Source organism: Poecilia formosa, unplaced genomic scaffold (assembly GCF_000485575.1).
Source record: "Poecilia formosa unplaced genomic scaffold, Poecilia_formosa-5.1.2 Scaffold215, whole genome shotgun sequence".
NCBI lineage: Eukaryota > Metazoa > Chordata > Actinopteri > Cyprinodontiformes > Poeciliidae > Poecilia > Poecilia formosa.
Window position 1 is genome coordinate 615,285 of NW_006800154.1, and position 15,982 is coordinate 631,266.

The 15,982-nt window shown below is 39.2% G+C and overlaps 2 protein-coding genes and 1 long non-coding RNA gene across 5 annotated transcripts in view; 1 reads left to right on the plus strand and 2 right to left on the minus strand.

Annotated features, from left to right (window-relative positions):
- The window catches only part of kcnab1b (potassium voltage-gated channel subfamily A regulatory beta subunit 1b), a 36,220-nt gene extending 30,303 nt beyond the window's left edge, over window positions 1-5,917 (minus strand). The window contains exon 1 of one of the 3 annotated variants that reach the window (XM_016679585.1): window positions 5,900-5,917. The gene's annotated coding sequence lies outside the window, so the exon portion shown is untranslated. Of the gene's footprint in view, window positions 499-5,899 lie in introns of those variants that run through there. The other 2 variants (XM_007567961.2, XM_007567959.2) reach the window with 2 other exon arrangements.
- Window positions 303-14,303, plus strand: LOC103148956 (cerebellin-4-like). Its single transcript, XM_007567965.2, has 4 exons — window positions 303-385; window positions 12,802-12,975; window positions 13,076-13,198; window positions 13,804-14,303. Exons 1-4 carry the CDS (start codon window positions 325-327, stop codon window positions 14,082-14,084), a joined length of 639 nt encoding a protein of 212 aa, XP_007568027.2. The 5' UTR covers window positions 303-324; the 3' UTR covers window positions 14,085-14,303.
- Window positions 13,901-15,982, minus strand: part of LOC103148954 (uncharacterized) — a 3,781-nt gene continuing 1,699 nt past the window's right edge. Inside the window, exon 2 of the long non-coding RNA XR_477412.2 lies at window positions 13,901-14,089. This is a non-coding gene — a long non-coding RNA (uncharacterized LOC103148954). The remainder of the gene's footprint in view (window positions 14,090-15,982) is intronic.

Sequence of the window (15,982 nt, forward strand, 5' to 3'; positions counted from 1 at the left end):
TCAGCGAGTTGCCGGCGGTCAAACGGAGAGATGCACGGATGTCTGGATGTCTTCTGACTCGCTCACAACTTTGAGAGGGATCAGTCTGTGTTCACAGTGTGCAGGAGTCCCGTGCAGATATGCATCCAAACACATGCAGCTTCTCCCTCATAAGCAACAACAACAGCAACAACAACAACAACAAAAAAGAAGAAGCTTTGTTCTGTATCCAAATTCCTGTAGGGAATTTTATGGTCCCTGGTTCGGCAGCATGAGAGCCCCGGGCGGTGAAGGGACCCTGGAAACGCAAAGGACAAGCGCAACGGAGGAGGCGCGGAGAGGAGGATGCATGGTACCTCGCTCCAGAAGGAGGCAGATGCTGTGAGGAGGCGAGGAGCAGCGTGTGGTGAGAAAGTGAGCCGGTCGCTGAATGAGGACGGGTCTGTGTGAGTGTGTGTGTTATAGGCAACTGCCTCTGACTGTTCGCCTGGAAGAGCTGCAGCGTTTTACACTATGGCGCCACACAGAGAGAGAGAGAGAGAGAGAGAGAGAGAGAGAGAGAGAGAGAGAGAGAGAGAGAGAGAGAGCTACATGTGAATGGGAAAGATGTGTGTACACTCTATTGCTTTAAGATATCCACCTTAGGCATAGTGTCAAGGTGGATTAAGCTGCTTAATTACCTCTTGAATGATTCTGTTTGCTGCACATTTAACCCCCCCTCCCCCCTCCACAACACACACAATGCAGCTTCAACCATAAAACAAACATGCAGGTCCACTCTTCGACCTTCAAAATGCAACCTTCTTAAAAATTCATTAAAGTAAGACTAGTCACCGAGGTCTCAGAGCAGATGTTGAGTGCAGATAAGTTCGAGTGGTATAGTGCAGTGAAGAATAAAAACCACTGAGCAGAGCAGCGCCTTACTTTCCCCCCATGTAGCAATAATGTGACAATGCCATATTTCCTGGTTCATTGAGCATCCACACACCTCGAGGCTGACGCAGCTTTATTTAGATCATTGTGATGGTGTCTGATGGAGTCGACACTTGTAAAAACTATACGTTGTGATGAATTACATTTGCAGGTTGTTTTTTTTTTTGAATCCTTGCTTTATTGCATTCGGACAGTAAAGCAAAATCTCATAATCTGAGATAAATGTAAAATGAACACTGAAAGTAAAGAAGGGGCATTTGTCCTGGGTCGTTTATGTCGCAGCAACATGTTAATAGATCAGGGATGTTTAATCAAGATCATGAATGCTCTTAAAGGGCCGGTTGTGCCAGAATATATTAATAAAACCTGTTAACAAACTGTTCAGTTAATTCTCAAAATTAAATAATATTGAACATCTTTTCAGTCCCTCCAGGACTTTGTGATACTTTCTGTGATTTTTTTTTTTTTTTTTTACAATAAAAATTACATGTCTGTGGTACTAATTTGGAAATATGTATGATTTTTGTATTTATTTATGGGGGTAAATGAGACTTTTTTACTTGCTGTATAGATCATGGACTATAATCTGACATCAGTTAAGGCTAAGGCTGCTGTTTAATACAAGGAAGAGCGTTTTTGACAATTTTTGAGAAAAATTTATAATAAAACTCCATTTATATATTAGTGTAAAAAAGTGGATTTGTTGATTTTGCGTGAATTTCCATGATAATTCTCAAGAAACTGGAAGGGCTGATTGATATAATTTGCCAGTAAAAAGATAAAAACTGAATTGATTTGATTGATAACATAATATTTAAGCACACTTAGTGCTTAATCTGGAATCTAGAGGGCCACATGAAAAGCTATAGTGGGCCAGTTTTGGCCCATGGACCTTGAGTTTGACACGTGTGTAATAGATGTTTAACCAGTTTATTTCTACTTAGACATCTGTAAGGTGAATACAGATTTGAGCATGTGGAGGAAGAAAAAGCCAGTTCTCACCACCAACACCAAGCATTTTATTGTCATATCCCTTTTAGCTCTGGACTTCTGCCTTAGTTGTTTATTTTCTTAATTTCACTATTTCCTCCAGTATGATTTATTCCTTCTGCTAGTTTAGTTTCTGTTTTTAAGTGTTGGATGTTTCCTCTGCTGTTACCTCCCTTCTAGACTCATCTTTGTTTTTGCCTTAAGCCACTTTGCCACTAACTCCTCTTCCCCAGCTGCCAGTCATTCACCGCATCCAGCCTCACTCGCTTTGTTCCCAGCTGCAGTCAGTTTCCCTGCTTAGTTCCTTCACTCCTTCCTCTTTGTATCTACCTCACAGACTCATTGCTCACCGCTCGTTCAGTCTGTTCCTCCCCGTCTCATGTTCTAGAGGACCAGGGTTGTGAACCGCTGCTCTATCCTTGTTTGACTCTTGTCTCCACATGTGTGAGGTAATGGTTTCATGTTTGCTCCTCAGAAATGAAATTATAATGTTCACGCCCCTCTGAAATAAATAGTCAGATGAATACATGTTGATGTCCTGAAATAAACCCTAAAGTGTCTCTAGTCAACTTTCGTCATAATGTTCTGTTCCTGTGAATGCTCTAGATTTCACTTTTGCTGCTGTGACGGTTCGAAGTAACACAGATTTAACACACAAAATAATTCCTGGCAATGACTCTGTATTACACCCTTACCTCAGAAAACGCCTAAAACAAAAGTGGCAGAAACGTTCTGATCTTAACTCTCTTCGAGGAGAACGCCGTCACGCCGACTCTGACGGTTTGAACCCAAATCAAACTTGATAGTTCTGTTTCTTCCAGCTTGCTGCAGGTTATTTGCACGAGCATTTCATGAAGTGGAAATCATCCCGAAGATTTTGGGTCTCAAAGCCAGAGCAGAAATAACCCCACAGACATCAAGGGGACGTTTGCAGACTGTGGAGAACTCCCTCCAGGACTCTCAGCAAACTGCTCTCGCAACTGTTTGTTTGCATCCCATACAGGAATGTGTAAATTCAATGCGATGTGTAAAATTGCAACTCGTACGCCTCCTTTACAATCCTACAACCCTCTGAGAATAAATGGAGAGAAGCTGCGTCAGCCTCACCTTGCTGCTACTTCATCTTCAAATACCTATTTTTGCCTGCAGCAATGCCTGCTTTGGCCTGATGGCGTAATTCCTCAGTGCTCTGGAGGCCGAACTGTGGCGTAGACAAAGCTGCTAACGTACTTCTAATGTCACGAGCGCCTCCGAGGTTTCTATTTTCCTCTGTTGATCCAGTTTGAAAGTGTGCCAGTTGAAAGCTCTTACATTCTGGCTTGAATCCCGAGGCCTCAGTAAACACTGCTGCCTCAAGGCGGTGCGCGTTGCCTAAATGGTTTCTCAGAGAACCTCCTGGAACAACAAGGTGAGTGTGCAGAAGTTGAAGTGAGCTGTCGTGACGCTGCACAAAAAGAGACCGATGGATTTCTGTGCGGATATTAACTGTGGATTTCCAACAGGTACAGCATCTGTCCGCATCGCTTGATAGCACCGCCTGTGGTTCGTCCCCGGTAATGATTTCGTTTGTGATTGCAGTGATTTTCTTTGGTCAGTGGCACAAAAAAAGAAAACGCTTCCCAGAGCGGCATTAAAGATTTCTAGTCACGCTGGAATGGGATAAAAAGGAAAAATCCTTCAAGAAGTCCACAAATTCATCCCCACATCACATCTACACACAATCATTTTCAATACTCCTTTCTCTGTTCAAGGAGAACAGAGAAAAAAATATTTTTTTTCACATTGCGTCCCCCCACCCACCCCACTACTCATCCCCACAGCACAAGTCCATCATCTCTTCTTTTAAAAAAAAACAAACAAAAAAAACTTCACAACCAACCATGAGTGCGGATCATTGGGATGCATTTCACATACAGAGCACAAAGGAGGTTGTTTCATCTGTCTCAAAAGTGACTGCGTGAAGGCATAATTACCAGATTTATGGAGCTCTATGGATCCGGCTCCACGAAACGCTGGTGCAGAATGTAGACTCAGAGTCAGATACGCTGGCAGAATGCTTTATGAGCGTTTGACAGAAAAGGCAAGGCCAACCATCTGTCAACCGCAGCGTCAGAACCGTCGCTTCTGTCAGCGGCGTCTGCCTCTCGGATTCCGCTGTGATGACACCGACAAAAGTCGAGATCTTCTCAGCGTCGATCCCTACAGATGTATCCTGTCGTGTGTAGGTCACGTGCATCTCCTGCCTGCAAGCGGCTTCTTGGTGGGACATTAAGTAACAGCAGGGCGCCGAATAGTTTCTCAAAGCTTTGAAAATGCTCTGCACAAGTGGGGGATTTCTGGGGACATGCAGTGGGACTTCTAGTTCATTCCACTATTAATAATGTCAACATGAGATTCTGTCGAACTCACATTCCTTTTAAGTGCCAACTGCATCTGTAAGATGATAGATTTTGTCCTCTGCACATGAAAATGCTTAAATCAGGCTTTTTCAATGAACAGTGTAATTTCTGCCTCTAAATCTACTTCTTTTTCCACGTTTGTTCTGCATTTTGGTTTGGTTTTGATTCAGGAATAACAGGACAATATGTCGTTGCGAGTGAAACACGGTCCCTTTGGCCTTTCCTATACAAAACAATTGAAAATGTTAAATATTTTTACGACATTGCAGCAGCGTAGGTTTAAACCACTTGTTGCACTCACTTATTGTAACTTGGTAAAACACATTAAGTCTGTGTTTATTTCTGGTTTTCTCTCAGGGACCAAAACAAGCATGTTTGGTCAACCAATCCTCAGAGGTTTTCTGTGCCTGTGCAGGATTGTTGAACAGATGTATCTGTATTTTCCCATTTCCATGTCTGCCCAACATGTCAGTGCCCAACCTGACGCTTGAAGAGATGATAGTCATGGCAAGGTATGATACTCAGGTCACAGCAATTCCCTGAAATTGACCTAACCCGCCCAGCGACAACAATAAAAGGCTGCCATATCTAAAAAAATGTTTAGAATCTCAACGTTTCCAATCCCGTCGACCTTGGTATTTCATTTTGTCAGTAAGGTGCGTACTGTTAAGTGATTTCCCTTTTAGTCGGATAAAGTTGCCGCAAAGCAAAAAATTGTTTCTACATTTGCAACCAGTAAAGAGTCTTTGAGGGGCATTGGACAAACAAATGATAGAGAGGAGGCCTCACCTTTACAACCTGGAGCACCTGCTGCTGTCATGTTGGTCCCAGACAACACAGCACAGTTCGACCAACAACATTATGAGACAGGTGGTCATTACGTTACATCTGACTGGTTTGAATTTCTTTGTAGAAAAAGGACTAAATATCTTACATCGAGCGATGTTTCAACCTTTTTGAGGTTAAGATCAAGATGTATGGCCGATTCTTTTATTCAGCATGAAGATTTTAAACTAAAAATCCAAAATCTAAGCTTTTCCAAATCAACTCAACTGTTTGGAATCAGCTTATTTTACCAAATAGTGTAGCGGATTATGAACATTTCCTATTTGTTTAATAATCAGCTCTTTTAAAACGATGTTCTAAAAGGGCTTAAAGTCAGTTTCATTTGCTTAATGCTATGGAAACCTGCTGAAGGTAGGGGGACGCGTGGCAGGCGGTCTGGTGGCGGCGTCTTGCATTAAACAGCAGATTTATTATCCAGGAGAACCAGGGGATTTCACTGAGCTAGACAGGATCTTGTCAAGAAGTGATGAAAGCATTAGGCGTTTAACAGGATGCTGAGCCGAATCAAAGTTTAATTTGAGCAACCAGTGACTCATGAATAACACAAACAAACAGAGAGAATATTCAAACAGGCGTCGAGTTATTCTAATCAGCGGAAGAAAAGTCATGCTGATGTGATTCCATCAAATCTTGTTCGGTACACCTTGAAACTCCTCAATCATATTATTGTAATTTGGGGAGTTAGTGTAAAATGATGCTGTTCACAAAGGACACGAAGCAGCTGTTCATAGTTCCCCAGCAGGGATCCCTACCTGCAGACCGTGCAGTCATGAGGAAGAGTAGCTCCTGGAAGCAAACTGGCTTGGTCCCGAGGATGGTCCTCAACAGTCTGCTCCTGCTTCTGCTTGCTCCTGAGGTGTGTGTGTTTGTGTGTGTGGGTGTGTGTGCGCTCCAACACTTTCTGAAAACCAGCTGGTGGGGTTTGAGGTGTGCGACCTGGCTCCCGCCCCCTGCCTCTCCAGGATGGAACTAGGGCAGCGATCCTCTCCTGGCTCCCCTCTCTCAGTCTCTGCATTGAGGTCTCAACCACACGCTGCCTTGAGATACATTTTTCGGATAGACTGATGGGGACCCCTGCTTTAGATAGCAAATCCCTTTCTATATACGTTGCCCTTCATACGTCTGTGTGCGGGTACAAACCAGTGCCGGCCACGTAAGACAGCACCGGCTTTGTGTCGTTGCAGTGTTCCTATAATACACAAGGACTAATGAAGCGATTTAGAGTATTATCCTGACACGTTTTGCACGCATCACCACATCATTCACATGTTCTCCGACAAAGCAAGCCAAACACACACGCACACACATGCATACATGCACACAAATAAACTTGACCCACAAACGTTATGAAAGGATATAACAGAGAGGAGGCCAGGGACGGCTCTGCATGCCATACCTGTAACGCCGACTTTATTTTTAGATGTCCATTTATAAGACAAAGGCTTTTGTTTGATCTTCTTCCAGGGCCAGCTTGACAACGTTGCACATTTGCAGTGGAAGGTGATCAAAGCAACATGGATATTTAGGTTTACTTGTTAGACATATCTTTACGATACAGGTGTCATAAGAGGTCAAAACTTGATACAACACCGCGCTCTCCCCTGGGTGATTCACTAAGTGCTGACAGAAACTCGGTTAAAGGTATTCAGGTCGGCTGTGAATACACACATTTAGGAACATGTTGTTGTTGTTTTTTCAGAGGATTTAAGACCATTCAAGAACATTGATGGATCGATTTAAACATTTATGTATCTGTTCTTTTCCGCTTATCCAAGATCAGGATGTGAGCGCAACAGGTCCATGAGGGAAACACAGATATTCCTCTCCCAAGCGACAGCCTTTCCCAAAGAGTTCCCAGGCCAGAAGAGATTTGTAGTTCCTCTTGTTTGCTCTGGTTCTGTGCTGGAGGCTCCTCCCAACCGGACCTGCAGAGAAAGTGAAGCAGCAGTGAACCTGCTCCAATATCCAAACCTCCCTGGCTTTAAGATGAGATGAGAAATGAACTCATATGCGGTGAATTTAGCAACATTACGGAGGAAACTCATTTTAGCCATTTGTGTCAACAATCTATTTCTTTTATTTTTATCCCACTCTCACTCATGAACCAAGGCACCCCGATTCTTGAACTGATCTGACTTACCCCCAGCCTTATTCTAGCTGAGTATCATGGCTTCAAACTTAGAGGAGCTGATTCCACTCATCTGCTCTAAATGCTGCGTTTTCACCAGATGTAAGTGGAAAAAATAATCATAAATAACAAAAATATAAACTTAAAAACATCAGTCCGTGTGTAATTCGTCTATAAAATATATTTTACTTAGTGAATGAACTTTTCAACAATATCCACTCCATTGACTGAGACTGTGCATTGTTAGAGTGTTTGTATAAGGCAAATGTCATTGTAGCATATTTAAATGACCAAAAGCAATAGTCCAGTTGGATTTCATCAGATATTTTAAAGGTCCTCTCTGATACAGTGGATGATTTTATAACAATTTTCCGTCTTTGTGCTTAGCCAAATCTAGTCTGCTGACATTCCTCCAGCCTCAGTGTTCAGTCCTGGGCTGGTTGCTCCAATGCAAACTCTCTGCCAGTCTTTACTGACTCCCACATGCAGAATCTGCCATTCAGTTTCTCTTCAACGACCTAAAATCTGTCCTTCTACCCAGGTTTGCCTCTTAGCAGCCAGGCCTCTCTAGTCACTGCCAGCCAGCACAGAAATTCAGTGTCTGGGTCGTTGTGTGTCCAACTCAGGGCCCAGTGGGGTTCCTCTGCCTGACCTTCTGTCTTGTCATTTCTACTCTGCCTTTGTCCACATCCTTTATGATCCATTATTCAATGCAATGAATTCATAGTTGCAGAAATTATCAATTTAAATATAAAAGATTAAACAGTCCATGCATACTCTCTGTTACATGTAAAACTCAAGTCATGAGAAAAGAAAGAGCACTGTCTTTGATTTATGTGTCTTCTTTGTAATTTGGACATATTTTATAGATTCATTTTTTCTATTATTTAGTGCACAAACAACCACAGCAGATTCCAGAGTCGTTACTGAATAAGCAGGCAAAAGGCAAAAACAAAAAAATGAAATACATCTCAATACATCTTTGCAAGAGAAATTGTTTATGTGTGACTTTTAGATCGCTGTAGAGGACTCTCGGTCCACTTTCGTTTGAATATCCCTTCAGTAAATAGACTGAGTTTTGTTTGAGCATTTGGTATGCTCAGCCCTAATAAGGTCACACCAGCTCAAATCTGGACTTTTGACTTTTCCATTACACCTACGTTTATTTATGTTTCACCCATTCTGTTATCTATCTGCTGATCTTTTCGGGATCCAAGTGCAAATACACAGCCCACTTCTGGCCAGGACTTTGCTGTCAGACGCTTGACCTCACAGATGGGTTTGACTCTAGAATATCTTGGTGATCTTTGGATAACTTTGCACTTTGCAAGTCATGATAGTTTAGAATCTGTTAAGGGTTTTTGAACACAAAAATAAGACATACCTTTGCAACTAGGTAAAGAAAATATCATTTTATTTCACATTAATACTCCAGTTAAAAAAGAGGAATTATCTATTTTTCCCCCGACACTGTAGAACAGGATACCAACTATTTATTTGTTGTATCTGGCTGCCCTCTTGTGGACAGAAAGAGAATATGCCATTTATTGGATAAACAATCTGATCCACAGCTACATAACAAGTCTGAAGACACAAAATGTTACATTACTAAATGTTATATTACTAATTATAATCAAAGAAATAAATCTAAAGCTTTCCAGAATTGCACACATATACACAAACCAGTCAGACTGGTACATATTTTTCAGGTCTGAGCATTTGAACACGTGCTAAAAAAATAAAAATAAAAATAAAAAAATAAGATGCTGGAAAATGTGTGGGAGCAGCGAGCACCGCTGCATCCACTGCTCCCTCCCACTCATTGTGCCGTGTGAGAGACTGAATCAGAGCTTCTGGTCTATTTCAGTGCCTGGATGTGAGAGGTCTTTTCTTTACCCTTTCCTCTAAGACTAGAGGGATTCACCCACACAGTGTGACTTCTGCAGGAAGAAAGTCAAGCTGGCTGAAAATCAAACACACACAATAATGGATGTTAAGAGATTCACTTTCTAGCAAATACATAATAACAGAACAAATGGATGAACACTTTGTGTTTTCTGGTAATGTACAGTTTTATTTGATTCTTTTATTCTCTAATACAGTCAGAAAACCACCAAAGGCATCATTTCTTAAACTATGATGGTAGTAACGGTATGAGAATTACAATATTTCAATCAGAAAATAAAAGATGCTGCTTTTAAACAGTCATTGTATGATTTATATATGTTAAAAAAACTGTTTTAAATGTATTGTGGTAGACCTTAAAACCAGATTTTCAAAAATAAATGCACAACAGGCTATTCAGAGTACGTCCACTTCTGCTTTGAAAAAAAAAAAAAAAAAAAAAACATTGCCCAAAATGTTTTTTTAGTCTGTATTTTGTTGCCTGCTGAGTTTTTCCCCAATTTTAGTAAATGCTCAGTTTAAATGAAATGCATTTAAAACGAAAGGAAATACACAAAGAGTTAAAGCCAAAGTCTGAGACAGGTAACGAGCAAAAGGGGCATTTCTGATACCAGAAATCTTTATTTGCCCTCATAAATCTTCATTTATAATACCGTTTCTTCTTGTGAAAGACTGAATTCAAATGTTGACATTATGCCTCTCTCTCTTTAAATCTCCATTGAAAAGTTCCTGATAATGAAACGCACTACATCCCAAATAGGGCCATTCCAGTGGAAAGGCAGCGGGGCGATACTGGCTCCAGGAAAAGGTTCCTGGAACAGATATGCAGGTGAGGACTTTAATGTTTGCTCAACCTCCGATGCACATGCCTGCCCTCTTGTGGGCAGAGGAGAAAAAGCAAGCTTTCCGAACAAAATAAACGAAATTTCAATGTCTGAATAACAAACAGCGTAAATCTTAATTATTCTAAACCACACCTACATTCATAAATTAAACGCTCAAATACAAATGCATCCTCATGAACAATTATAAATATTAAAGTTTAGGAACTCAGTGGGGCTGCACAGTGGCGCAGTTGGTAGAGCTGTCGCCTTGCAGCAAGAAGGTTCTGGGTTCAATTCCCGGCCCTGGTCTTTCTGCATGGAGTTTGCATGTTCTCCCTGTGCATGCATGGGTTTTCTCCAGGTTCTCCGGTTTCCTCCCACAGTCCAACAACATGACTGTCAGGTTAATTGGCCTTTCCAAATTGCCCCTAGGTGTGAGTGTGTGTGTGCATGGTTGTTTGTCCTGTGTGTCTCTGTGTTGCCCTGCGACAGACTGGCGACCTGTCCAGGGTGTACCCTGCCTCCCGCCCAGAACGTGAGCTGGAGATAGGCACCAGCACCCCTCCCAACCCCACTGAGGGACAAGGGTGACGGAAAATGGATGGATGGAGGAACTCAGTGATAAAGCCTTGCTGTAACTGTCAGTCATTCACAGGTCTACATGTGGAAGTACTGTGGAAATGGAGATGAAGCGTTGATGAATTTAGGGAAATTTGAGGGACCCTCAGCCAGTGTCTGTCTGTGTCCTCCTACTCAGCGATCAGTGCGGAGGCAGAGCGTTTATTCTATTCTGGTGCCTGAAATGTGAGGTCTTTTCTTCACTGCTCCCTCCAAGACCAGAGTGATTCATACACACGTCTGCAGGCAGAAATGAAAAAAAAAAAATATATATATATATATATCCTTCAATGTTGAGTATAATTACATTTGATGGCTGACTTTCTCTGAAGCAGAAATATCTCTAAGATTTTTTTGACTTTGGTAGCGTAACCCTTTGACTTAAACAATATCTTGCTTATTTAAGTTCTGTAAAACATCTGATAGTTTAGATAGAGATAGTTTTAGGCTCAGACCTGTGGTTATTTTAGCATAGAAATGTTTATGCTAAAACAATCACACCTCCATTAATTCATATGGAGGTGATGAATGTCCAGCTCCAACACTTCGGACCCTTCTTCTCCAGAAACGTTGAATTCATTATTGTTTTCTGAACCTTATGGCTCAAAAAATAGGGTTGCAGTCCTTAATCAAAACCCATCTTCTTCTTCTTTTTCTTCTTCTTCTTCTTCTTCTTCTTCTTCTTCTTCTTCTTCTTCTTCTTCTTCTTCTTCTTCTTCTTCTTCTTCTTCTTCTTCTTCTCATAGCTTCTTCCTCCAAAACTGCATTTACATTTTTTGACTTACCCTCATTACATCAGAAGATGGTGCTGGCGTTTGACCCAATTGCTACAGATGAAAATAGCAACATTTTTCAGTGGATTGTGTAGTTGTCTGTGAGAAATATTTATTATTAAAACCTTTTGTGCAAACAGAATGAATGCAGTCCATGTTTTTAAATCCAGTGGTTTTACACCACTCTCTACTCAGTGGGGACCTTATCGAAGCTTATTTACCACATTCTGTCAGTACCTCCAAATGTTTGTGAGGAACTCAAAGTTTAATTTTATTTCTAGAAATAAACATCTCTAAATCAAAACAAGAAACAGTTAAAAGTAACAAAGATGGAAAAATTAAAGCAGAAAATTTTAAAATGAAATGGCTCCAGTCTATTATTGAAAGTAATCATGAGTTTTGGTTTGCTCTCACCTTTCTGGCCGTCACTCATTTACTGGATGATAATGGCAGTCTGTATGAATATGAATACATTTAGTTAAGAAATATAATCTAAATTGTGCAAAATGTGACTGCAACAAAAATAATAATAAAAAAGATAGCAAGTGCATTTGTTCATCTTAAAAATGTATAAAACCAAACCAACAGCTAAATTACAAAATACTAATGGATTAGATTTACTTAATAAAAAATGTAGCAATAAAATTTTAAAGACAAGATTTAGCGAAAACAATCTGGTTTGGTCATGAAAAAAATTTATGGAGAAGTATGAAAAGAAAAATCAAGTAAAATAAAACATATCTGGGGTTTTCTCTCCCTCCAAAATATAAAGAAATTAATTTCAAACCTCTACATTATGTCTTTTCTTCAAAGGAGTTTATAAGACACAGATTTAAAATTGATTGTGATTATTGATATATGGACCTGAAACAACAAACATCTGTTTTTTGTCAATCTGTTAACATCTCTACATACATTCCTAACCATAAAGTCCATGAACAAAGCAATTGTTTTATATGGATATGTATCTGAGAGTAAAACAGTTGAGCATAATATTAATATTTTAATATTATTTTTAAATTGTATATTTATGGCAAATCTAAGTTTATTTTTAAACAGGAACTCCATCTACTTAAACTCTGCTTGGACAAATTTTTTATTTGGTATATTTTGTAGAAGTTATTGTAATCATTTGGAGACAGGGCTGTTTCTCTGTGTTGATCTGTATCTTGGTGTTTTTTTATATATATATTTTTTAGAATGTTTCTCGTTATGAATAAAGATTTTGTTAAGAATGTTAAAAAAAAAAAAAATCATGGGCCACTCCCTTGTTTGAATTGTATAAATACAATTGTGAGGAGAACTGTGCAGCAGAGACACCTGCAAGCAGGAGCAGTTCAAGATGAAGGGTTCTGTGGCGGCCTTAACTTTCTTTTTCTTCTATGCGTGTGTGGCTGAAATCACAGCTCAGCCAGCAGGAGATAGAGATGATGGCACCATTCAGTCATATGGTGACAAAGACTGGGGTGCAGCTGATGGCCAGAAAACCATTGGGCAACTTTTTGGCATCTTAAGAGAGCTAGAAACCAAACTTGAAGACACTCAGAGAGAGATGGAGGTCCTGAAGTCACAAGTTCAAGGTGAGAGCAGCAGATGTGGAGTTTTAACTTTTGCAACTTTTAATTTATAGACATGAAGTAAATATTATAATGAACACTTATTTTCATGTTTCTTCTTAAGGCAACAAGGTAGCGTTTGGAGCATCTATAAATGTAGGCAGACATTTTGGACCTTTTAATACTGAGATCACACTGGTCTACCATAAGGTCTACGTAAACACAGGATCATTCAACCCGGGAACAGGTAAACTTATCACAGTGATGTATTTGATTACCCTCAAATTAGTGTTTACAAATAATGAGAGCTTGAAGTATTTTGCTGTACTTGAAAAGGGAAAATAAATCATTGTTTTTCATGTAAAATAGAGTGATTATTTCAGGGAGGACCTAAAATAAAAACTATAAATTATGTCTGAGTGGCAGGAAATTTAAGACGGGGTGAAATAAAAATAGGAGAAAAAAGAAGAAGTCAAAAAACAGTTTTCTGACATTGAAAAACTATGAAGAGGTTAGGAAAATATGCTAAACTAAAATTATTAACAGTTTTAGCATAGCACAGCACATCTGTGTGTGGTAAATTACATGTACTTTCATAATCCTTAATCAGATTAAGGATTATGATTACATTTAGAATGCAAACAGATTGAAACAAATGAACAAAGAACAAATTCCAGCAAATCATTTTAAGGCATTTTTCACTAAATCTTTTAAAATAGTATCCTATATCACATCATCATTACATTATAAAGTTAACTTAAAGTTAACTTTCATTTCAGAATTTACTCAAACATCGTATGTGTTTAAAATACCTCCAACGATCACCATGAACATCGCTTTGATCGTCCACAGGTATTTTTACGGCTCCTGTCAAAGGAGTCTATTACTTCAGCTTCTCTGGACATAATCTATCAACTCACCCAATGGGCCTGCGGCTGATGAAGAATGGAGAGCAGATGGTCACTGTCTACAACCATCCTTTTGGAAATCGTTTTGAGACAGCAACCAATGGGATGACTCTGCAGCTTGAAGTTGGAGACCAGGTTTACATGAGACTGCGTGAAAACACCTGGATTGTTGGCAGTTCAAATGATCACAGCACATTTATTGGCCATTTATTATTCCCTCTGTAAGGTTCCTGCAAAAGAATAAAGCTAACATACAGATGAAAATGATTTTATTTCGGTGATAATATTTAGTGGTGATGGGGACAGATATCAGGGTAAAATTAGAATCTGTGTGTGCTATGTCTTAAATGTGAGGTGATCTGATGTATGTAAGGTAATACATTTTACAATCATATTAATATTTGACCAATTAAAATCTAATAAAGGCACAAATTTTTTTCATTGCAAAAGCCTGTTTTCATTCTTTGAAAAATGTGGTGAAGCTCCTTTCAGATTTACACAAGGATGTGAAAACGTCTTTTTCTAAATTCAAAAGCTGTTAAAAAAAAGTCTTCAAGACACGAAAAACTCAATAAAAATATTTGCAGAGCATTCATAACAAATGACTCTGAAACACCAAAGGCCTTTGTCAGTTTTATCAATGTGAATGTTTTATCTTAATTATTATTATTATATTATACTATACAAATAAAATTTGATTGATTGATTGATTGATTAAGTGAACAACACAATTAAAGAAAAAAGGAAAAAATAAGGAAGCACACAAATAATATGAACTGATAAATAAGAAGATAAAGAAATGTAAATTAATCAGAGATGGTCACTCTTACTGAGGTCAGCCATTCTCATAATGTTACTTTAGCTAAGCAATACTGAAGCGAATAGTTCTGACAGTGTAACAGACTAATGGTAATAAATGATGTATTTACTTAAAGATTCAGTCACCAAACGTTTTGAAAGACAGACAAGAGTGGATCATCCACATGCTCATGTTTGATTGCTTGTTAAGGCACTTTTGTTGCTAAATACTAATCATTACAGTCAGGATTAGATTGATTATCAGGTCCATTGTTAGAAAAATCTGATATTTTTGATAGTAGGTTCAGAAAACAGCAAACATGCAGAAGAAATCATGAAAGAAAGGTATATTCATAAAGCAAATGGAAAAGAAAACACAAAAACATCCATCCATCCATCCATCCATCCATCCATCCATCCATCCATCCATCCATCCATCCATCCATCCATCCATCCATCCAACCATCCATTTTCTGTACACCCTTGTGCCCAGTGTTTTGGGCAAGAGGTGGGGTCGCCAATCTTTCGCAGGGCAACACAGAGACACACAGGACAAACAACCATGTATGCACACAACACAAAACAACACGTCTATTTTTTCAGCTGCTTTGGAAATGTCACTATTTAAAGAATAATGAATGAAATAGATTATCACATGTGTTTTTTGTTTTTTATGGTAAAGAAAGTCCTGCTGTCCTGGCAATAACCTTGGTCTAGCAAACCGGCTGCAGCATGTTTCATCTCTTAAAGTTCAGGTAAGGTCGTGTCTTCATTGTTATTATTTCCACTACAGTTTAAAATAATACAATGGTGCTTCGCAATCTCCAGCTCAAACATCAGTTGTGGCATCTAGTACATTAGGGTATTTCCATAACTTGTGACTATTTCTTCTTCAAATTCTTCCAATGCTTTGGCTTCCATTTGTTCTGTAACACCATCCTGTTACTTTTGAACTTTCTCAACTTTTCTCTGTACATTAGTTCTTCTCTTAGATTTCCACAAAATAAATGAATAAATAAATAAATAGCATGACTATCTCTTCTTAAGTTAGATACAGTGGCTTGCAAAAGTATTCGTTCCTCCTAAACTTTTACATATTGTGTCTCATTACAACCACACACATAAACATAGATCATTGACATTGTTACACATAGATCAACACAAAGTGGTAAACAATTATGAGGTCAAAAGAATATTACACATGGCTCAAAGGATTTTTTTTTACAAATAAAACAATGAACAGTGCAGTGTGCAAAAGTACTCAGCCTCCTTGGGGAACCAATGTTTTGCTGCAATTCCAGCTGTCTTTTTTTTTTTTTTGCACA

Coding starts and splice junctions, on each gene's coding strand:
- LOC103148956 (XM_007567965.2), top strand. CDS start 325: ATGCATGGTACCTCGCTCCAGAAGGAGGCAGATGCTGTGAGGAGGCGA. Junction 386..12,801: donor GAGGCGAGGAGCAGCGTGTG/GTGAGAAAGTGA, acceptor CTGAAATCACAG/CTCAGCCAGCAGGAGATAGA. Junction 13,199..13,803: donor ATCATTCAACCCGGGAACAG/GTAAACTTATCA, acceptor GATCGTCCACAG/GTATTTTTACGGCTCCTGTC.